Here is a 24558-nt window from a genome sequence, read left to right as displayed (position 1 = left end):
GTCCCAAAACACAAAAAACAAATGTGCTCCATTTCTCAACCACATGGGATCTTGTGGTGTAGGACTATATTACTGGAGCGAAGGATTGGATATGATTATTGAATTGATGCAAGCGCCAGAAAGGCACAAATGAAACAGTTTGCTAATGAACCAAACGTATCCCATTATCAATTGGAATTAATATTAATGTTTGCAGACAATCAAACCGGATGCTTTCGTGGTATTCGAAAAGGTAACTCATTCGCTTCCACGAATTTCCGTTACTTCGGGGGATTCCAGCGATACATACACGAAAATTGTTCCGCGGAACTTATTCAGCATGAAATTATGTTTTCCGTGCAAACATGAAGCCACGCTTGGCGACCGCGCAAACAGTGTAACCAATCAGGGTAATTACCAATGTTCATCTACATAAATGCAAACAATTGCTATGGAATGAATCGATGACGAAATAATTCGCCATTTCCTACCCCACACCATTTATCGGAGGACCTACGAAACGGTTTACGATCGGTCTAAGGTGTCGCAATCATGTTCGTGCAGGCAGTAAGCTCAAGTGGCATGTTTTGCCCCCTTTCAAACTCCTTCTCGCAGGCGCAACAGGACATTACCGAGCCATCCGATACCACTGTACTGGTGATGTTGTGCATAATTGTCACATTAATTGAGGTGTAATTGGTAAGCATTAATCATCACTCAGACCACCGGACTGTTGCTGGCCACACACATACACACCTAAACACCCAAACACACTAACACGAGTCGGCAATGTCGACGATCGGTTGCTCGCTGACACTCTGTTTGACGTCTGGCTTGTTACAGCCATTACTGCATATTAGATGGTTGTTTGCTCGGTCCGTTAGTGTTGGCTTTGGCTTTATGAAGGGGCTATCCGTTTGCACGATGATCATTGGTCGATAATTGTTCCCCTTAGACTTAGTTGGTTGGACTCACTTCCTAGACATTGGCATGGTTGATGGCATGTTCGATCGATTGACCGGTTAGCATAAGTAAGAGCAAGATGCAATGATGCTATTATAGACCACTAGGCATTGGGCAGCACCGAGCAACAAAAAAACACCGAGCACATCTGCGTATGATTGGTTCGTTTGTCTACCTTCCGAACACACACACACCATCACACAAAAGAGGATCCTACCTGGGAGGACACTAAAAGGGCGGCTGGTAAAGGTAAATAAATTACGATTTAATCCAACACGACTTCAACCTGCTGCAAGCTGCAATAATTGATCACATTAATCAATGTCCAATGTCCCACCTCACCACCACCAAGCTTGGAAGGTCTAAACTTGCGTGTATTCGAAGTAAGCCGTAGGCCGTGTTGTGTGTCGGTAAACCTGAAAGCTTCAGCTCGAACAGCTGGACAGCTGGCAAAAACCGTTCCCTCCATCGAAGGTCTCCTACAGCCTCTCTCTCAGTTTGTCGTCTAATGTTGTGTGTGTGTGTGTGTGATTCAATATAATCCTCCACCTCTTTATAGGGTGTCCTCCTGAGCGACTGTCTGTGGTCTGTGTGGCTTTAAAGGCAATGGTGCTACTGTCAATGGTGAGACAGCGAGCCAAGGGTCTTCGGGGTATGGTCTCTCCTGCTCCATCTCCGGCCTACAGCGCCGAGAGTTTGATCGATTGGACCTCCTCGTGGTGTGTGCTAAGTGACAAAAAGGCGTACATGGTGTGGCTAAATGAGATTAGATGCCGATGGTGGTTATTATTCCTTCTTCGAGCACTGTCACTGCCACTGGGACTGTCATGTTCAATAAATTTCATACTTATCCCCATATGGAAATCAATAAGAAGCCGGGAGTATATGACCAGTTCTGCAGCGTTATTGCTGACAGGTAGTTACTGTAGCATATTGCACCTTTGGCGCACGGCGGTTTTTTTTTTGCGGCAAACAGTCATTGGCTACTACTGCTAGTGAGAAAGTGTTGTGTCCTTGGACCATCGAGACAAATGCTAGCGCTTCATCATCTACTTACCTTTGTATAAATTCGCCGTCTGCTCCCAGTGCCCCCGCTGGCTACGGATATGATGTTTCACTAATCTTTCGAAATTTTTCGTCGCCTTCGCCTGCAGTTGTCGCTCCGTTTCGGCGTCGCAACATGATCCCTCACAGACGGGACCTTTTTTTAGTTTCGATCCTGCAAATATAGAGGAGAAAGAAAATAATATAGAATTAAATATCTAGTAGGAGAGAAATGTGAAGTCAGTCATATTTGCTATATGTTGCTATAGCAACACTACCTAACACAGCCACCTTAGATGCAAGAGGATGACGGGGAATTAATTAGGAGAAAATCATTAAGCTGCTGAACGGAACTAAAACACCAACCAGTCGTCGGCGTCGGAAACAAATATGGTCTTCGCCCTCGCGTTGGTGTGTCAAGTCCAATTTCCTGACGCCCCCGGTCCCCGGTCCCACCGTAGTGGTTGGTTCACCCTCGCACACGCGGTGAAGACACCGACAGCGTATCTCATTAGCGTGAAACACTTTCGCTCAGATTTATGCACCGTTCTGTGTACGGTGGGCCCATAACCGTCATAAACCAAAGCCGTGGTCTAAGCCCTGGCACTGCCTGGTAGGAGGGTAGTGCATGTGTATTGCCTTTACCTTTACCACGTTACGTCACGCCTTAAGTACTGTGGGCGGACTGGCGGGTTGATGAGTAAAAAAAAACAAAAGCCGGCTGCCACACAAAATGAGGATGACTGGATGCACAAACACCAGCACCAGACGGCCTGCGTCCTTTGAATTCTCGCAAGGACCCAGTGAACCACGGAAGCGAACGAACGAAGAGAAAAGAAGATGGCGGATCGTTGATGGCATCGTCATTATCAGCGTAACTTTGTCATCCGGTAGGTAGCAAAACGGGCTTTGTATGCTGGACTGGGGCTTTGAGTAATGGGTGTTTCCATAAGTTTTAGCCATTTTTGTTAAAGTTTTCACTTATCAATTTTTTAGCAAAGCCGTTTTACTTTATTGTTCTTGTTTTTTGATAATTCTTGTGAAGATAAAAGTGATGCAAAATATTCCACATTCTACGAGCATTTGAAAACAGTAAATCTTGTCTAAAATTGCTGAATAAACTCGTGTGCACTCTATGACGAATGTCTGCCTTCTATTTTTATTAATTAATCTCATACAGAAATTACTAGAAACAACAACTTGAGAGTCACCGGTTTTGATATAATTAGTTCCAACGACACGGCACTTGCTACTGTAACTCCGCAACAATACAACGTCGGCGAGAATCTTTTGTTCTAAATACTCTCAACACTTGCACACTTGAGATGCCTTACTCCGAGCGCTGCGACTGCGAAGTACATCCCAGGATTTCACGCTTTCACTTACAATTTTTCAATTTGAATACACCGAGTGCCACCTCAGAAAACGGCAGCGGCAATATTCAGGCCGAGAACCGGCACTTGAATCCCTTTGCAACAAGCGATGGTGGCGGTGCGCTCTCAAAGGCTTTATCACACTGCTAGGCAAAGGGATTACCATGGACCGAGAGAACGGGGTGAATGCGGTGGCTTAAGTTGGCTCAATCCATCCAGCGGTTATGCTAACCAAGCGCCCTTGTCCTTGGTTTCAAACGTTCTAGCTTCAGCTCCCCTCATCGCCCCGACCAGTCCATGCCAGTCCTCATGCGGATTGATTATGTTCTGGTGGGCGCGTCCCGGCGGCTTGGCATTTATTCACACACAAGCACCGGCGCAACCTGCAGCAGCAACACTTAACGGCGAGCACCGTGTGGCGATAGCGTTGACAACGGTGCAGCGGTTTAGTGGCCTCGACGCTGGTTTCAAGGAGCTGCTTTGGCGCTCCTCGGGTGTTTTTTGTTTGAGCACTCCTCCTCCTCCTTTTCGCCAGCATTGTAAGCGTCGCCATGATCGTTGAGCCTTCTCTAGTGGCCGTAGTTTCGGGGTTTTTACCCTTTTTTTTCCCCGAACGTTTGTAACCACATTTTTTCCTGCTCGTTATGCGAGGTGGAAAAGCGAAGAGACTGAGCGGTGGAGACGCCTGGTTCTTTTAGAAAAAGTAAGAAAATTCAGTTCAATATCCAGTAGCATTGGAGGTGATCATGATAAAGTTGATTTAGAAATTATTCTCTTTAAAGAATTGCCAGACAAAATCTCGCGCTGTTAAGGGAGGGGCTTCGTTATTTTATTTTAATTCTTCGCATTTACTTTTTACTTTTTTTTATGAGTGCTTATCTTTTCAAGAGTATTGTGTAAAATTTTGGGATCAATCGAAGCAAAACCGAAAAAGATATTGATTTTTGAAAATCCACCTTTCATACAAGGCTCAAAGCATCTCGCAACTTTGAATCGCGATTCCCGAAACCTACGTTTTCAAAGTCGGTGCCCATCGTAGCATAAACCGATGGACTGGACCGATCGATTTGAAATTTTCAGCACATACTTTGTACCCTATTTGTCAGGTAGCCCCGTTGAGCTTTCGTTAACATAGCTGATACTTTTTTAATTATGTAAAGCTCATTGTTTGAGGCAACATCGAAAAAAGCATCACTTTTTCAACTTAAAAAATCTGCCTTTTTCAACTTAAAAAAGTGACCCAGCACGTGGCTACGATGGGCACCGCAAAAGGTACATTTTTGCATACTTGCCTTTCTAGATTGGATGACATAAACGTAGTAATGATCAAATCTTCCCCAAAATAGAACCAACTGTTTTTGAAAAGTTGACGTTGAATATGACATTCATTTGAAAAAATGAAGTTGAATGGTTTCTGCACTAAAAATTGTCAAAGATAAGCCCTTTTTTGACCCGAAATAACCAAAGCCCCCCCGTTAAGTGCATTTCATAATGAACTAAACATGAAATAATCAAACCAGAAAGTGTATTTTAAACATTTCGTTATTACTATGCGCTCTCAATGACCGCTTTAACGTTCATGGTTTCGTTGAATTTTCACGAGATTTTCACTGGAATTCCACCGAGCAACGGATGATGTTTATTAAAACGCTTCGATGGTTAGAACCCCGGGAACAACCACACTCCAGCTGGGGCATTTTAATGCGGTAGCTCCTCTCGAGGCGGACACCATCTGTTTCCGACTAGCTCACGCTCTGTGCAAGCAAGAACGGGAACGGGCTGGCTGATCGGGTCCGGTGCGCTGTGCTTGTGAATTGCTTACAGTAATCGTTAAGCTTGAGGATAATGGAGGATTCCAGAGTGGGGCTTCCGTTTTTCCGTTCTGGATTTCTGGAAAAGCGCAAAGAAAAAAGTCCATCCTCATCGCCTCTTCATCGCCACAAAACATACTTTCATTCCCAGTCAGTAGTGATGCTACCGTTCCGGTGGCAAGCTGGATAGTGTAGGAGGAGGAGGCAGTATGAGGGGAAACCCCGGGGGTGGGCTACCGGCACAAAACTAAGAAACATCAGCTGGTACAGGCGGATCCTGGAACAGGAAATGGAATTGTCATTTTATTTCAGATTGCTCCAATTTCCTGGTATTGTGCGCCTCCGCCGCTCAATCTGATGACAGAGAGTGAAAGAGAGAAAGAGAAAGAGAGAGAGAGAGAGAGAGAGAGAGAGAGAGAGAGTCTAGGAAGGGACTCATCCCAGGGATATTAACACAACGCCGATGCCATCGTCACTCGGTCGATTGAGCCAGCAAGGGAACAGGGCAGGGCAGGGCAGGAAGAAAGGAAGGACTCGGCTCTGTTCGTCCTATGCTCTAATGGAATGGAAAAGGAACCTCCGAGAGAAGCCGAACCGAACGTTTTTACATATTCATAATGGAAGATTTAATTTTAATATTCTGTCCGGGGACCGGCTGAGTGAGCGGAGAGCTGTAGCAGCATAAACATCGGGCGGCCGATGGAGACGACGTCCCGGAGGTGCACGGAATTCAATTTGCAAAGTGATTGATGGAAAGGGGGGGACTAGTGCATAGGCGGTATCAAGAGACAAGAAGAAAAAAGAGCAACTCCCCCAAAGGTTGTCGTTTGATGTACACTTCGATCGATTCGCTTGCTGCTAGAAGCAGAAGATGATGATGATACTGATGATGCCGATGATGGATGGATGGATGCATGGGGTTCGAAGTGAAGACGATTTCAATTAGTTCGTATCGACCGTCAACATCAACATTGGCCACAGGGACCGGCGTTCCGGGCTCCGGCACAACACTACAATGTAGTGCACCGCTGGCGGCTGACCTGGCGCCTCCATCGCTGACATGTTTTTGGAACATTTTTCGCTCCATTGATGACAAAGTTTTCCTTCCTTGACCTGAGTGCAGCACTGAGGTTTCAAGCTGAGAATAGGAAGTTGAATTTGATTATGAGAAATACCATACACCGGCATTCCCACGGCGTCCGGTGGCCCCATTTTCATTCGGCACCTTCCAGATGAGCCAAGCCAGCGTTAGCCGTTCCAGTAAATCTGGATCAAAGCGTCAGTGATGCTGATAAATCATGCAGATACCAGAGGTCACAGAGCAGAGTAGAGCAGAGAACGACGTTCCGGGGACGTTGAGGCATCAATCTTCTTCCGGTTTCTCGTTCAAGCAAGGGTGGCCGTTGCCGTTGATTAGATTCAAATTCGATCGCCTTCGTCCGAGAGCGGCCAAAGCTTTTTGAGCCAAATGGAACCGCATCCCGACGACGCCGAATGGTCCGGACTGGTGCAATCATTTACGAAACCAACAGTGCTCGCTAAGGGCATGACCGGCATTTTCTTCGGGGCTAAGTGGGGGGACCTTGCCCGTTTTCCGGGGTTCGGAGGGGGGAAATTATCTTCCGGAAGAATCGCCCAAAAATGGGGTCACTCGAGATGCGGGTAACGTTAGGAGGTGCCATCCTTTCTAAAAAGGACAGGATTCCGGTCGTACCGGTGCCCATAATAAAATTGGCGTGGCATGGTGGCCATGACAGTTGCTGAGATTTGTGGCCACCGAGCAAACCACGCCCGGTTGCCAAGCCCTAAACCAAGCGCTAGGTCATGGAGGCGCCGACGAAGCTGCCACCGAAGGACAACAGGCAAGGTGTCGCAGAGCCAAAGATCCTTTCTTGGGGGAGGGGTTGGGGGATGCAATCGAAACATCGCATTTGGGAATTAAATCTCCGGAAATCGAGGGAAATGTGAATCCGATTCCACTCCACTCCAACGTAGTGTCAGTAAAATTCACGACGGATCGAAGGGATCGTGTAATTTTGAGATAAATCCCTTACACAGAAAGGTTAAATCCCTCTGGTCACCCGGCTGGCTGGCCACCGGCACCGGGATTAGATTTGCCGGTGATCGGATACCACACAAACCGAAGACCGAAGATTGATTGTTTGACTGGGAAATGGATGCTTATCTGGCACACCTTTCTCTCTCCGCCAGGAAAAGCATCGAGCAGGGATCGAAGATTGATGCATGCGTATTATGCGTGCCCGATGACCGATAATAGCGATGAGAAAGAAAGAGAGAGGACGGAATAAACAGGACGGAGAGATACACTATCAGCTGGCCAGGCAACTCACCTTTGCCCCAATTGGCGGGGTTTTGCCCTAGCAACACCTTCAACTCATTCATCATTTTTCATTCCAGTTCCGGGAAAGGGACTCCCGTATGACGGGGTATCTTCCAGTTGAACGGTTTTTCTTCCCTTCTTCGCCCTATTGAGAGGGGATTATGCATCCCCGGAAAGTGGGCGCCCAGCGAGAGCTGAGATGGATCACAGTTTATAACTTCCTCCGATGAGGAAAGTAAGAGAAAAAATGGATACATCGTCCATCCGTGCGCCGGTTAATGGAGTAGCACCGACCAACGCAATCTTATCCCCGGGAACCGAGATCCTTCTACCGAGATCCCTTTCCGAAATGCTTTTGTTTGAGGTTGTTTACGTCATGGTAAAGGGACGGTTGCACGTGCACGACTACTACACTTTTGGGCGATTTTTTTACGCAATTCGTGCGTCTTGCTACATCCCTAGCCCTGTGTCGTGTACACATGCTTCTCATGTTGCTGAAACACACGCTCTTTAAACGCTCAACACCATCAAATCCAACTAGAAACTTGACTGACAGCCCCAACAGCCTGCGATGAGTGCGGCCACTTTTGTGATCTGCTGCTGCTGCTGCTGCTGCGTCGTGGAAAGAACTTGCAACTCTCTCTCTCCCTCCTCTCTACACTAGTGATTTCTACCCGGCACACACATTCGACCAAAGAGAAATGCTCATAACAGAACTTTTACCGCGTTTACGTAACCGTTGGTACCGGAAACTTTGCTTCCTCCCAAAAACTGGCAGCAAAGTTCAGCGCCGATATGAGCGAACGTCCTATTTCGGGGCCAACATGTTGTCAGAATTGGAGAGCAAAAGTTTTTGCGGGGCGGGGCACAAAGATTAATATGCCGTAGGGCTAGCGGCACAGCATCAAACCAAAAACGCCGGCCTGACTCTCGGCTGTTCTGTTCTGTGATCTAGCGAGATTGGAAAACCCTTCGCCAAAGGCCGGAATCACCGAACGGAAAGCCTTTCGTAATTCAGTTTCGACAAAATGTCATTCAGCCAGCCAGCGGATGGAAATGAATTCGAAAATAGGGTCAAGTTGTGGCAGGCAGGCATCAATGCCTACCGGAATAGCTACTTCGTGAATCAGCCGGCCGAAAAAGGGATGTACGGACACATAAAAGACATTCAACATAAATCATTTGCAGGCCTGGGAATGCAGCAATGGGGGAATAGGACACACAACCGTTGATGATTGCCGGCAGCAGCCAGCAGCTTTGACATCGATGATATGTGATAGACAAAAGGAGGGAACGCAAGCATTAGTAGTGACATTGCTTTCAGCACAACTTAACCACAAAACGACATACGATTGATGCACAAAAGCCCATTTGAACGGATTCTCATTCATTTTCATTTTTCTGCTCTCTCTCTCTTTCTCTCTCTCTATCTATCTATCTATCTGTAGCACATTTGCTAACGAAACGAAAGCCACCAACAGTCACTTTGTCTTTTTGGGGGTGGGCTGATGATGAGAAGCCGTATGGCGATGGCAGCGGTGGTGGTGGTTAGGCTGGTCTGTGGCCCATCATGCCTTTTGAGCTGATGCGGTGAACCGGTACCGGTATGCCGTCTGCAGCAGTTCCAGCAGTATGATTAAACAGGAAAAAAGGACTATTCATTAGTGATGTTCCACAGACGGTAGCTCGGCTATCGGGACGACAATGATGCACGTTGCATAATGCCGAAGGGATGAGAATCGTTTTGTGTATTCCTATAATTAGTGCGCCTGCTTGCATGCTTTCGTATTGCATACTAGAGTATAGTTTAAAAATGGAAACTACTTTCTTGTCAAAAAACACATACTTGATATTTCGAAACGAAATTTGAACTTGATCCGAATATGAGAAAATAACATAATTAATCATATTTGGTAAGTTTTCACAAACACTTTAAAAGAAGGTTGATTTTACCTAGTGCTTTATACTTCATTTAACGATCAAAACTGTGGGACTTTGTCCAATTAAAGTGAATTTCCCATAGCGTTACCGTTGAACAGTGTCGAACAATCTGGCGTACATTACGTTGAAAAAAGTCGCTCAAAAAAGTACCGAGAGTAACCTTATGGTGCGCTCCATTTTTATCCACATTTCAATCCTTATGGTTTGAAACCTTATGGCGTTTTAATTAAAATTCTGTAACCACTTTGCTCATCCCTCGGCGCCCCAAATGAAACCCCAATTTCCTGGACATGGGCGAGTCTTTTACTCACGAGTCTAATTGGCAAAGACCTTTTGAATGAAATACCATTTATAATGCGGTACCATGCGGTAATGTCAAGCGCAAAAAAGGCTTACGGTTGAATAATGGAAATTCTGCTCGCACTGAGCAGTGGATGGTTGCTCTGGGAATAGCTTAATTGATCAAAACCATGGCCATCAGGTTCTGGTGAAGTAGAGACGAACGCGTTCTACTGTGAATCGTAATAATCACAAAATAATGTAGCGTTTCGAAACTTTAAACTGAAGATTTCTACCAAGATTTTCTGCCAAGCTGTTCCCTGAGTCAAGCGCCAGCATAACTGCTCACTCTTCTCAGTCGACCCTTTCTCTATTGTTCTCACTTAAGCAACCCTCTCATCGCTATTCAACCCCAAAAGAAGGCCCGGCGTGTCCCTCGAGAGCATTCCAAACTGAGGAGATGGTGCTTGTCATTCCAAGCATCTTCTACAACACAATTAACTTTAGAACTGTAAAGCCCGAACCCGACGAACAAGTGGAGGCCTTCGAAAGAGGTGTTTAAGCTACGATGGAGATTGTATTTGCGTCAGTCGGATTCCGGTCACAACCTCAAAGGAAAAGGATCCTTTTGGCTAGGATGCTCGGCTATTGTTGAATCCCAAAATATGTTGGCAGCTAGTAAACCCAACATTAATTTCATTGGACGTGTTTATTACTCCTGTGGATTGCTATTGAACGTGACTATATGATATACTCGGGTATGTCCGTATGGTTATGAGTGTGTATAAAATAGATCACAAAAACACATCCCCACTTATTCAAAGATTCATCAACGGCATTAGGTTAGATAAATATTTTATGTTGGACCTTATACAAGTTTGAAAAATCAATTAGAAACGTTGCATTGAAATCAAAGCCACCCGTTTTCAGATTATTCCGTTGGAACAAATTCCAAGAGTTTTCCACCGGAACCGGAGCTTATTTTCATGTCAAAGTTATATTTGCCCGACCGGTTAGCCGGGAGCAATTCTGGCAACTGCTTCATCAGTAAAACAGTCGAAAACGGCTCCAAGCTCGACTTCGACTGGCAAACGGAGAGCCGGGCTTGGGTTCTTAATGGTTCCAACGCATGTAACACTGAATGGAATAGTTCTGGCTCATGAAAGTCAGAAAAGTTATCTCATTACCGCCCGAGGGTCTGGTGCCTGTAAGGACCCCCAAACAGAAACATTCCTTGCTCACGATCATCCGAACCCCTCGCGGCAACACGGTGTGTTGGCAACCGTTTCATGAGTCCGATCATGAGTAAGTTCGAAGATTGTGTTGCCGTAATGGTCGTCAGGGAATTGAGCTGTCATATAGTGGAATACAAACACGAGCCTCATATCAAAGGAATCTGTTAAAGATTTGTGAGTTACTCAACTAATATTTGATAACCGAATAACTATCATATTTTCTAGTAACAACGTTCGTTCGTCGTGTTGTTCTAAATAGTTAAGCAAATGTTATTTATTGCACATGGGACATGGGAGTTCACTTGAATTTGCTCTCACACAATAAACATCTATTATATTCATCCTACCATCCTCTACCATCTGAATACCGTTTACTTGGTCGTTGAGAGAAGCGAGAAACTGACATTGTAGCTCACGTTGTCGAGCACTAAATTCCTAGTGGGTTAGCATTGACTGCGGAAGGATCCAGCAGTCCAGTTCCTGTCGCTATCCTGCTCTAAATCGTGGGTGCATTGGAGCAGAATTGAAAATGAACCCTTTTCTCATACCATTCCCCTAACCAGATCATGGTCTGCCGACAGAGTTTATACAGATTACGGTTAAGCTAATCGGTTGCACTTTGCCTGCGATAAATCTGTCACTACGTAGTACGTCTTGTAGATGTTGCGGTGCTCATCGCTTCCGGCGTAGCTTACCTTGAACAGAGCGCCAGAGCGTACCGTGAAGCCGGGACTTGTGTAAGTTTTTTCTCAACCCCAAAGCTGAGCTTCTGGTGTTCTTTTTTTTTCAACAGTCCGTTCTCTTCTGAAGTAAAACAGTTAAGACTCGGTAAAAGTTGCTTTAAAAAACGATATTGTTGGAATGGAGTATTTTTTCCGCTGCACCATTTAGAGTCTCTCTTTACTGTTGCCACTGATGTAATCAGCAATGTTGCAGTACATACTGTAAATATAGAATTCTCGAATTTCCACACACACACACAATAGTGTGCGAGGTTATACCATCTCATTCTACATTCGAAAATTAACACTTTTCCGGTGGCGGAAATGTGAATCATTTCCGAGCAAATTTTCACACCCCTGCGCAATTCTAAAAATGAACCTTTTTTCATTTCGACGTAAGGTGGTGCCAGGTGGTTGGAAAAACCAAAGCCGCCTCCAAAGCATCAGCCAATCTTACTCGGGCAGTATAAGGCACCCCGGAAAAAAAAGAAGAAAGGCAGGTATCATCATTACGTGCCAATTTGTTTGCCACAGATGCCGGTTGTTCTATGGTTTTCGCTTACCCTCCCCTCGTAGTAGGCTTTACCCTCACAGGCATTGGAATATATTTGGGAAATTGAAATCAAGAGACAAGGGGAAAGGAGGCGCTTTATGGTTTCTCACTCACTCAATGAAAGTGGTGTGGTGGTGGTAGGAAAACGTAATCTTTAAAAGTGGATTCCTGCGGTGAACCGGATTTAAAGTGTTTGCGAAAATTGCACGCGCTCAACCAAAGTGGAAACGCAAAATCTGGCAATCGAATTTGCAGAAACAGAACAAAGGAGTGTGTTCGGGCCTCTCAAATTTATTCGGAAAATAAATGTGCATCCAGTTGAAGGCATTTTTTAAAGACTATATAACATTTCACATCATTTTATTCTGCTTAGCACTCGAGACAATTCTAAAACCAGCAGCAAATCTTAGTAAATATACAAGTAAAGTAAAAATCTTAGTAAAGGTACAAAAAGTGCACAAATAAAACCACATTTACTGTTGGGCAGTAAAAAAGTAAACCGCGCGCGTCGCTCGAGTGCAGCAATTTCCAAATGGATTCCACGCTGGAAGCTGGAAAAGTTTATGAAAGTAAAGCATAAGCCGCATGGATAAAATATGAAGTGAAATATCTTTCCGGCTGCAGCACTCGCCAGTTTGAGAGATGGCGAGTAAGTTACTTGATGCGATGAAAGAGGTAAGCGAAACAAAAAAAAAAAAACCGGCGAGTGCCCGGGCTAGTAAACTGGTTACAAATGAGAACAAAAACCCTGCATCCCACCAGCAAAACCCTGGAAACCCAGGAAATGACAAATGGTACCATCTCCAGACGAACCGTCCACCACCAGCAGCAGCAGCAGCAGCAGCAGCAGAAGAACGTGTGTCGTAGCGATCCGTATTTCGTCCTTTGGCTGGCTGGGAAACGATTTCCTCATGGCAAATGGTTGGCCCAGGCAAGTGTTGGGTGGTGGAAAATACGGGAACGAAAGGATTTCGTACAAAACGAGCAAAAAAAAAACGCGAGCGACTGATACACGGCGAATCGTAGAAGGCGGAGCAAATCGTTCAACGGAATCTTCGTTCGTCGTCAAGTTCGTTCGCCAGACAACGCGGCCACATCCGGTGGTCCTTCACCAGTCGGTGCACTGTAATGCCGCCCAGCAGCGGCTCGGTGAGGATTTATAATGCTTTCACCCCTTTGCGCTCAACATGCTGGATCCGTTTCCGGTGCGCTTGGCTTTAAAGCCTTGCAACGGGACGTTCCGCTGTTTTAGTGTAGAGCACACGCGGTCGGTGTTACTTTGTACATTGTGTGCGCGAGCGCGCGCGCGCGTTTTCGATCCACATTGCTTAGTTTATGGTTGGAAAGGCCATGAAAAGTGCAAATCACACTTCACCCCCACCGTCACCGGTTAATTTATTAACTTTACAAAACTCTTGTACTAGACCGATAACGCTGGATCTTCATAACACTTGCTGCGATTACCTGATCTTTATAAACTCTTCCCCTCGAAACCTCTTCATAAAGTTGGTAAAGAAACTTTGGCCCGTCCTAAAACTGCATCCGAGAATTAAACTTCCAACAATGTTAAAGGTGTGTCTAATACTTTTCACCAAACTGGCATTAATGCCCTGCTGTTGGGACCCAAAGTTTTTCGGGTGCAACGTTGGCAAAGGACACCTTATATTGGCGTTAAGGTGCATCCTTCGTTCGAGATACCGGACGCAAAACTAGATAAGCTGATGTTGGAGCAGAAACGTGCTGGTTGGTAGAGCACGTGCGACAACAATACACAAACAGACAAAGTGCAACACGCGTTAGAGACGGAAGAAGCTACTTGACAAACTGATACACCATCAGGAAGCAACAGCAGCAGCAACAACTGTTACGAGTTGCATCCTCTCCACGTCAAAGTCCCCAAAGGCAATAGCAGCAGCAGCAAGTGAAGAAGTTAATTGTTGCGTCTCGCTCGGTCGGTCGTTCGGTCTTATCGATACCATGGTGTGCCTGTCAGCTTGTTGCCCCTGAGGAGTGCGCGTTTAGCTGCCCCACCAGGGAGCACGCGAGCGCCACTCCTCCGGTGTTGTGATGTCTCCTGTGATGTTGACCGTCTGGTCTGGTGGTGGTGATGATAAAGCTCGATGACACGCTGTTACAACAACGGCAATTATCTCCGCATCTCCGCCACTCGTCAAATTGAAAATGGATGGAGCGTTCCGGCGGGGGGCTTATCGGCAAACGTTTCACCTTGAAACGTGACGCGTGAAGGCAGTAAGGGTTTGGCTGTCAACCCTTGATTGAGTGCCACTATTACCGGCTACCACCTCTTCCCACACTCCCCCCCTGGTTTTTTGATCTCCCGTTTAATGCCTTTTTGATGCCTTTAATCATTCATAATTTTTGTCATTTTTAATCGAAAATGCTGCCACCCGACGATGGTGGTGCTGCATATCACCACTGCTGCTACTACTACTACTACTAAAGCACCTACTACTACAACTGCAGTGTGTATAGAGTGCGCATCGCGAATGCAATTTTCCATTAGCTTCCGCATCATCATCATCATCACCACCACCGCATCCATCTGGCGTCGGGGGTTTCGAGGTTACGCCAAATGGAGTCACCTTAATTATTAAAAACCCCCGTTCTTTCCTGTTCCCCTCCTCTCGCCAAGGTTTAACACGGTGGCATTTATGAATTTCATTACTCGCTGTGATGTGATCCAGCGGGGTTCGCGCACACTCGCACGCGTCTCGCGGTGTTCCGGTGCTGCGCCCTGCGAGCATAATCACGGCCAATTGCGCCCAACGAAGCGAGCTAGTGAGAGCGAGGTCGTTCCAGGGGGAATACACTCCTGTGCTGTGCGCCGTGGTGTGCGAGAAGGCTGAAAATTATGCCATCTGGCAGTAGCTGCGATGATGAGGTAGTTGCTGCTTCAATCTTATGCCCTCAAAAGGGATGCAGCAGCAACAGCAGCGGTACACATTTATGCAGCGCGAATTTAGGGCAACCATAATCAACTGACGGGGACGAGTAGAGAGCGATCTGTGGCCCTGGAGAGCGGCCCCACGCCTAGCAGCGAAATTGAAAATTGATAGCATTTTAGCTGACGACCATATTTGTCCATTACGTGTGCTGGCGGCGATGGCGGCTGTCCGGTGTCACAGCTGCCCGGTGGTGAAGGTGAGCCAGATATCGCTGCTCGCTGTTCGCTGGTGTCATCGCGCCCCCACCAAAGGCCGGGTTCGCTTTAATCGTGAACCTATCATCATCATCATACCCTGGGCGTGCGATCGCGTTGATGTCGAAGTGCATCGGTCGGTAACGTTACGCCACCGGCAACGACACTCCCTTCTCGAACTCGGGCCGTGCTTCTCGTCATGCAAAGCGTCACGTAAGCGGTGGACAGTCCGCTGATGCCTTTGCTGATGGCCAAAAAGCCGCGCGACCGCCTCGTATGTGGCATAAGCATTAATAATTTCACCGTACGGCCAAAAACGCAGCTCTTCGGGGAGTCGCGTTGATGTTGGTGGCAGGCAAAAGTCGCTTCCAGTCCAGTCCTTAAATGTGTTTCAATTTCTTTTTTTGGTTTTTTGGTTCATTTTAAGCGAAAATAAATAAATAAGTCAAACCGCGCGGTGCTTGCTTGTAGTACCAGAAAGGGGAGCAAATATGAGGAGAAATACACTCCGATATCCCTTAAACCTATGCCTGAATGTGTCATTTTCCCACAGCGCAGCGGATGGAACAGGGGAAAAAAGAAGGATAAACAGTTCATTGCTTCAAAAGCAATCAGTTTTCATCTTTATTGAGCCCCTGTGGGGTGGGTGAGTTGTTGCAAATGGTGCCCGCCAGCTAAAAAGAGACTTTTAATGGCGCAGAGAGAGAGCGAAAGACAATTTCGTGGCGAAGAAGTGAGACGGTCGTATGTCGGGTGACCGTAAACCCGGCCGACCGTTAACCGCAAAAACCCCGTAAACGGCACCAAACCAGATAGGATCGAACCGCACGTATCCACCGAGAACATTGCCGCCACATCGCATTCGATCTCTGATTATCTCCGAGGCGTGGTGTCGAAATTAGAATCAATTGCCAGATTACTGAGAGGAGAGAGAGAGAGCGGTATGGGTTCACCATATTGTTGCACCAATCAATTAGCCACCTGAAACCACTCCACAATCAAGCGGTTACAAGGCTGGCCCACGGTTGCGATTGGTTACAATCCGGGGTTCCAAGATAATCCGGATTTTTTATTTCGGAATCTCATGAAATAACGAGAAAACAAAAATGGGAGAAAACTTATCCGGTCTTAACGGGGAGTTTTGGTTATTCCTGGTCAACAGGCTTATTTTAGACGATTTTTAGTGAAGAAACCGTTTAACTTTATTTTTTCAAGTGAATATTATATCAAACTACAACTTTTCAGGACTACTTTGGTTCTAATTTTGGGGAAGATTTGATCAAAATTACGTTCATGACATCCAATCTAGAAAGGCAAGTTTGCCAAAATGAACTTTTTGCGGTGCTCATCGTAGCAGCTTACTGGGTCATCAGAAACAAACAATTGAAAATTCTTTCGTTAGATTATAAGTCTATTCAAGTAGCCCCGTCGAGTTTTTGTTAAATTTCCAATTTTTCGATTTTTGGCAGATTTTTGAAGTGGAAAAAGTGATGCTTTTTTCGATGTTGTCTCAAAAAACGACATTTTACATAATTAAAAAAATATGTTAAAAAAAGTATCAACCAAAAAGACGGGGCTACTTGGAAAATAGTGCACTGATTATGTGTTCAAAATTCCATATCGATCGGTCCAGTAGTTCCTATGCTACGATGGGTAAACCCGATTCAAAATAACGAAATCCATTTAGCCTTGTATGAAAGGCGGATTTTCAAAAATCAATATCTTTGTCAGTGTTGCTTCGATCGATCCCAAAATTTCACACAATACTCTTGAAAAGATAAGCTCTCATAAAAAATTGTAAAAAGTAAATGCAAAGAATTAAAATAAAATACCGATGCCCCCTTCCTTAATTACCAAAAAGCGCAGCGCCGTTTGCTGCACCATGAGCATGAGGACATGTGCAGGAAGTACTCACGCACCACACGTTAAAAAAAAAAACAAAAAGAAAACAAATACGAAAGCCACCGAAGAGCGCGGCATTCGCTATTCCCACCGTATATGGCCAACGCTCGGCTTTAAAAATGGTTTCTGCACAGCATATTCAGCCACACCAGACACCAGAACGGCCGCTGTACCGTTAAACTGCGCTGGCATTGACCAAGGCGACGACGACGACGGTCGACGGACAACGTTCCAGGACCAGAGGAGAGGTTGCGAGTCATGGCGCTTGGGGTGGGGGGTGGTGGTCGCGGTTATAAATTCATTTTGCAACATGGCATCGCGAGCTTAACGCACGATGCGATGGCAACGGTGATGGAGACGGTGACGCTGCTCTGCTCCGCCCTTCCCCACCCTCCCACAACAGTGTCTGGTCCCCCACAAAACCACGTGGCTCGATCGATTCCCTTCCTTAGTTTTTTTGGGGCCGCGCAATGGCCACAGCATCACAGCACGTTGTCGCGGAAAGAGTAACAGAGAGGCACCGAGGGAGGGAGGGAGGGAGGAAGGGAGTACACGCAAAGCTTAAAGCCAAAGAGATTAACCCCTTGAACTTCTCCCCCCCTGCCCTGGCGAGGGGGTGGCGAACGAAATGCTCGCAGCTTTCTTTCTTATTTGTGTCTCTCTCTCTCTCTCTCTTTCTCTCCCATTTCGAGTGGTCTGTTTGGGGCTGGGGGAGGAATGAACTACCACGGTGGTCTCTGGCTCGAGCTCGACTGGAGATCGAGAGCACGGTGGTGTTTGGGGTATTGCGGTTCCGTTCGATCCGTTCTCCGCTTCGTACTTCTCCGTTCGCCTCTCGTTTTTTGCATTCCTTCTTCATCTCCTCCACCTCCTGCAGTGTCCCACTTTTCATCTCCTCCAACGGGGTACAAAACGTAACAAATGGTGCTTCGACGTTGATTTTCCACCCCAAGGCGGTGGGTGGGGTGCCGGGGTGGGCGTCAACGACGCTTGTTACGCCACCCCGGCCACGATCGGTCGGGTTTTGGGTGATGTTTCGGGTGCAGAACGCATTAGAAGGGCCCACAAACCGAACACCTGGCCTCGGGGCCAGGTATCTTCTGCTTCTGCTTCCCTTCACCTCCCCGCCGCTGCTCCAGGATGTGTCCGGTCGCAACTGGAGCTTTCCATTTTTGCTGAATTTACCTGAGCGGTACTCGATGCCACCCCTAAGACACCTCCGGAACCATCGACACCCCCCTTGTGTTCGGTTGGGGAGGAAGGAAGAGAGGTAGGCAGAGGGAGAGGGAGGTGCATGCATAAATTGGAAGAGGGCGAGAAGGGTAACATATTAAAAGGAAGCAACAACAAAAAAAAACGGTCCGTTTAAGGCGCAAAAACCCCATTTTCCCACCACCACCAGTCGTCGACGAGGAGGGAGTGTGTGTCGAGGAGCTGGCACTTAATGCGAACACCATGTGTTATGCGAGTGTCCGCTAGCGTCCTGCTCCACCTCTGGGGAAGCTGAAATATGGTGGAAAGAGACAGAAAAGAGCCCCTGAAAGTAGGAGCCCTAGCTGGTGCTGGGAGGTTATGCCAATAAGTGCAAAACGACTGGGGACTGGGGGTGGTCAAGTAGCAGTGGAAGGGTTTCCAGTGACGGTCGAGACAGCCAGGGCAGGGTTCGCACTCGCTTTCCATCCATCCATCCATCCAGCATGGAGAGTATCCGTGGATACTCGAGGAGAAGCAGAAAGAAGCAAAAAAACCAAAACAACAAACAAACAGCTCAGCCGCCGGTGCCGGTGCCGGCGATTCGTAGCAGGCGGTGGCTCTGCAACGTTGTATGTTTGGTGCTTCGATTTGGTGCGAAGCAAATTTTGTGCGAACGGTGCGTTTAAAACGGTGTGACCTGCAATATGAACCCCTATCGGTGCGGCCAAAAGCATAGAGAACGTTGAGTGTGTGTGTGTGTGTGCGGAGAATTTTGAGGGTTTTTTTCGTACAAAAAAAAACCCCAGTTGACCTATTTTCCAAAACCGAAATGAAAGAATTGGTCGGCGCAATGGTCGTTTGCCTTTGAACCGTTTTCTTGCATGCATTCGTGCATTCCGACATTCCAACTCTGGGCTGCACTCCGGGCCTGCACTCAGACGCACAAAGCACACATCATATTATGCATGTTCATGATGCTGTACCAGTGATGATGACGTCGGGATGCGCGATATCCGTTTCTAATGGTTTATGTAAATAGCATCGAAACCATCAAAGCGAACGCGATAAAGCACGAACGATGGCGCATTGTTACCATATGCTAATACATGGGTTTCTAATTAAAAGCTGCTTTGAATGGTATGCGGCTCCTCGTGCAGATAATGGTTGAAAAAGGACGAGCTCGCCTCCTGTCATAACTTCGTCAGCTGTCAAAAAGGACAGAGAACGAGAGAAGGAGAGAGAGAGAGATAGACAGTGCCAGCAAGCGAGCGTCCAGGAATGATTCTTACTACTCCCCAGAAGTTGGGACAACATGAGCAGAACATGAAAATCGCATTTGCCGACATTGACTTCGATGGAACCCGCCCGGAGTGACTTTTCGGAGGATCAATCGATGGTCCGCTACTGTCGCTTACGATGCCTCCGTCTCCGTCACCGATGAGCTATGAGCCATAAAACCGTTGACACAGGATCGCTAGGACGATGATGTATGAATGGGTTCGCAATTAAGCTAATGGAAGAGTCGCTTCATCCTTCTCCAGCACCGATTGGAGTAGAATGTATTTGTTCTTCATCCACCTTCTGCCACAAATCAGACGATTCGTATCTGTATTGAGCGAGAAAAATCGTTGAGGGGAATTGAATATTGGAACGATATTTTTTGTTTGTTTGTTTGCAATACATATGACTTCAGGTTTAACGTCGATTCCGACGATTGCTTTCCGGTAGACAGGAGCTAGACTGTCTGTCTGTCTAAACGCAACTTACAAATCGAACCACTCTTGGAGCCACTGTTCCCGGGGTTCGTTTTTAAGTGTTTTCCATGCAGACATCGTGGCCATCGTGGTCCAGCCAAAGTCATTAATCTAGGCATGAGGACCTCCGGGTTCAATCCCCACGTCCCCAGCGTAAGAGTGACGTGCAAACAACGGGGAGCGGTGAACTGCGTCGCGTCGCTTTTTTCCACCCTCCCTGAGACACACCTTCCCACCGTTTCGACCAACCAAGTGGTGCAATATGAGATATCTCTCCCTCCAGGGGAACAAGCCCTTAAAAAACCCCACGGATGCAGTTTCTTCGCAAAACCAGCTGCGCCGGCTGGCTGGCTGGACCGTGAACGGTCTTCTGTGGACACTTTTGCACGTCTACATCATGTTCTCCTTCCCCTCCCTTCCCACGGTCCTATCCATGTCCAGCAAACAACAAGCGACAACACTTGTGACATGAATGCGTAAGTTGGTATGCAAATCGTTCTGCAACGCACACAACATGAAACCTGCGCCTGCTACGAGCGCTACGGAAGAATGACGAATGGTGTGTGTGTGTGTGTGCGTCGGTTGTACATAAGCAACGTGTATGTGTTACCCAAACTCCGATGCAATGGAGCGCTGGTTCTCTCGTGAATCATAAATGATACCACCGCTTGGTATGTAATCAATAGCGTTTGGTGGATTTTTTTTTTATGTTGCTCCGAACATTATGCTCAACAGTTCGTAAAGAGTTGATTGGTGATTGGAGTTTGTCATAAACAGGCCGAGGGAAGCGCCAAAGCCAAACAACAGTGTCAACAGCATAACAACACACAGCATCCTGCGATTGATCATTACACGGACATATTTCTTCCGCGCTGCGCGAGAAATCGAATAAAAATGAGTTCCAAGAATCACTCCGATGGAAACCGCTCTTTCTCCTCAGCTCAACCATAAACGTACGTACGCACGCACGCACGCACGCACGCATCGATCCCCTTGGCCACGCTACAATCATATCAATTTTCTTCCATCGTATTTTTAATCTTCCAGCACCGGCTTCCAGGAAGCTCTCTTCCCAAGGCTGCCAGGCCTTGGCTTCAACATCGGCAGAGCAACGGAAAGAGTCGAAATCGAAGAAAGGGGGAAGAAAAAAAAGCCAACATTCCCCGATGATGTCCCGATGGAGGACCGGGGGAACGAGCGATCGGCGACCAAATTGCAAAAATAAAACCAAAACCATCTACCACCACGGTACCGGTGTGTGGGACGGTTTGCTGTATGTGTGTGTGTGTGTCAGTGCGTGTCCCCGATACAGAAGGAACATCATCCCCCCGAGCCGGAGCCGGAGCCGGAAATGGGAATCGTTTGTGCCGCGATTGCGTTTCGTGTTTCGATTGCAAACATTGGGCGCTGTATGCGTCCGGTGCTGGTGGTGGTGCTGGTGGGTGGTCATGTTAAGCCCCACAAAACGGCACAGAACTGACAGCCGGGACGACGACGACGACGACGACGACGACGACGACGACGACGGATGACAGTATTGTGCACGATGGCGTGCGATGGCGAGAAAGCGAAAAGAAAAAAAACGGAAAACAATTGAACCGGACGTAAAATGAAAAATCCAACTGCCGACTGACGTCACATCCGCCGGTGTATAAAAACCCCAGACAGAACGAAACGGTGCAAAAACGATTACGAGAGAAACGAAATACCACCCCAATGGAAGCTATCCTTCCCTTTCGCCAATCGAAGTTCCGCTCCGAGCCTCCGATGGTACGACAAAACAGCCACATTACTGGGCTGACACAGACTGGCTGGCTGGCTGGCTGGCTGGCCACGTAGCAAACGCTAAAACTTAGCAAAGTTTGCCGCGAGAGAATGAAAAAATATGTAAATGAAATGGCTGCGCGCGTGCTCAACACCATTCGGTGTGGTCTCACCATGTATAAGGGATGTTGAAAGTGCGGAAAACTCACTCACTTAGAGAGAGATAAGGAGAGAGAGAGAGAGAGAGAGAAAGAGAGAAGTTCCGGATCCTCCATTTCGTCGATTTGCGTTGCGATATGCGCACATCCGATTACGTAGCGAGCGTTGGCACGAAATTGAGTAAATTAAACATTAATGAGTTATGTTGTTCTGGGTTTGGGGTACTGCTCGGTGCGTATGTGTGCTCGACTGCGCAAATAGAGAGTATCGTACCAAATGTTTGCCCACAATTGATTGATGAAAAGAAGGTTGTGGGGGGGAATATATTTTGTTTTCCTCCCTTTTTTTCTCGAGAGCTCGATTAATTCCGAACTTTCAGCACGTATGTTTGATGTTGAAAATGGAAAACAAACTCCAGAGCATCATTCGAATACACTTCTAGCAAACACGAACAACGAAGTCAACCAGTTCCTTATCGTGAAATTTGTTTATGTTTGTGGCCTGAGGAGTTTAGCGAGAATGAGGGTAATGAAGCACGAAAATAATTGATACCAACGTTGACTTTACCAGCGACTTTCACGCGAGCAAAAGAAACCCCGAAAAGGGCATTAGGAGCTCCACCGTTCGTTTTCAGAAGGAAACACAACAATTCCGTTATCTAGCGCTTCCGCACGACAACCAACTTCGATGATAACTGTGTTCCAGTAAAGCACTTCTTTCCACTTGTTCCGGTGTTGCACACAGTCCCACATACATACAGACACATACACACACGAGTCCACAAGAGTTTCGGAAGGATTGTGCTCGAGAAGCACACAACAAGCGCAAGAAGGACGATTGCACGAGCGAACGAAATAATTTGTTCCAAAACGGGTAAAACTTTAATGATAAAACTTTACGCCGCGCCGCACCGTTTTTCGTGTACTTTTCGGGCCAGACGAAGCCACCATTTTGTGCTCGCCATCGCCATCGCCGGCCCTTTTTTGCGAGAGAGAGAGAGAGATCGTAGAGAGCTTTTTGCGGTGGGATGTATTTAATTATTTTCATTATCATGCGGCGCTGCGGGACGCGAGGTGAAAGGTTTTTTAAAGTCTCATTTGTTAGAATGATATTTTTCGCTTTCCGACTTTCCGAAGAGCGCGGAAGAGTGGATGATATCGGATTCGGTGGATGTTTGGCGCAAACACACTGACACACACACACACATACAGACACATACAACCAAAACCAAATAATGAAAAGTCACACGTATCCAGAGGTGGGCGAGGAATTGGTGGCGTTTGTTTTGGCGACAGACAGTGCTTGAGCGTTGCTGGTGAAGGTTTATAATGTTTGCTCTTGTTTAGCGAGGTAGGATTTGCGGAAACTGACGGATTAGAGTTGTTGACATTTAATTTTGCCTAAAGTTTGACCTCTCGGCGGCTTTTTTGCAATCAAAACACATTTTATAATATTACTGACCTTACAAAAGTATCATAAAATATATTTACTTTAAAAAATCACACAACTCCAATAAAAATGTTTCACAAAATACCGAAAACATTCCTCAGCAACCGTTTTTGGAGAAATAAAAAATCGCTTCTTCAACTCCCTACCAGGTCATGGAGGCGCCTGGTATTGGATTTTTCCACTAATTGTCTGCTAATGGGCCACTCATCAACATTTAACGTTCCTATCATTTGCTGCCACTTTATTTACCTTCTTTACAACGCCTCGATTCGATGACAGCGGTAAAACGAACAGGCTGTCAAGGCCGATCCATTGAAATATCGATCCGAGGGAAGCGAGATAGACATTTTCGAAAACAAAACGCGCCCGTTGATCAAAGGGAAGAGCCCACTCGCAACACTATGTTAAAGTAGGACATTTAAGCATCCGGTAATTTGTACCTTCTTCTTCTTCACTTTGTTCCCAAATCGATTGACTAACCCAACTCTAATAGCAGCAGCAGCAGCAGCAGCACCGTTACAGCCCGTGAGCCGGCCGGCAGCCGTGCCTGTCTTCATTAGACTTTCACTCTCATTAGAGACGTGATTAATTATTCATTCGATCGATGGTCGGCAGTTCTGTGCTGTGAGCGCGCGGCACACAAAACCCACTCGCGTGAATACGAGTAAACATTCTAGTAATGACTAGCGAATCATCAACATCAAAAGAGAATATGGACCCGGTTGGGGTCTGATAATCATATTCGTATGCCGACTACCACGCGCGGGGGGGGGGGGGGGTAGCATATTTGTACATTGATCGGCTCTCATTGTTTATTCAGTGTTTGTATAATCGAAGCAATTTTATCGCGCAAAGCGGGGAGGGTTTTCTTAAACTGATAAATAAAATTATCTGCCGTGATTGCTATTTGCTAGCAAAAGAAGTTACTAATGATA

At 46.7% G+C, this 24558-nt stretch overlaps 1 protein-coding gene across 4 annotated transcripts in view; it reads right to left on the bottom strand.

The window, feature by feature from the left end:
• LOC125953297 (division abnormally delayed protein) overlaps positions 1-24558 on the bottom strand; it is a 128789-nt gene that overhangs the window by 28758 nt on the left and 75473 nt on the right. For all 4 annotated transcript variants that reach the window (XM_049682766.1, XM_049682767.1, XM_049682768.1 and 1 more), the window contains exon 3: positions 2000-2161. In XM_049682766.1, coding sequence (XP_049538723.1) covers positions 2000-2161 — 162 coding nt within the window. The remainder of the gene's footprint in view (positions 1-1999; positions 2162-24558) is intronic.

The sequence above is a fragment of the Anopheles darlingi genome, chromosome 3, assembly GCF_943734745.1.
Source record: "Anopheles darlingi chromosome 3, idAnoDarlMG_H_01, whole genome shotgun sequence".
NCBI classification, from domain to species: domain Eukaryota; kingdom Metazoa; phylum Arthropoda; class Insecta; order Diptera; family Culicidae; genus Anopheles; species Anopheles darlingi.
Note: the sequence above shows the minus strand (reverse complement) of the source record. Positions and strands in the feature narration are given on the sequence as shown.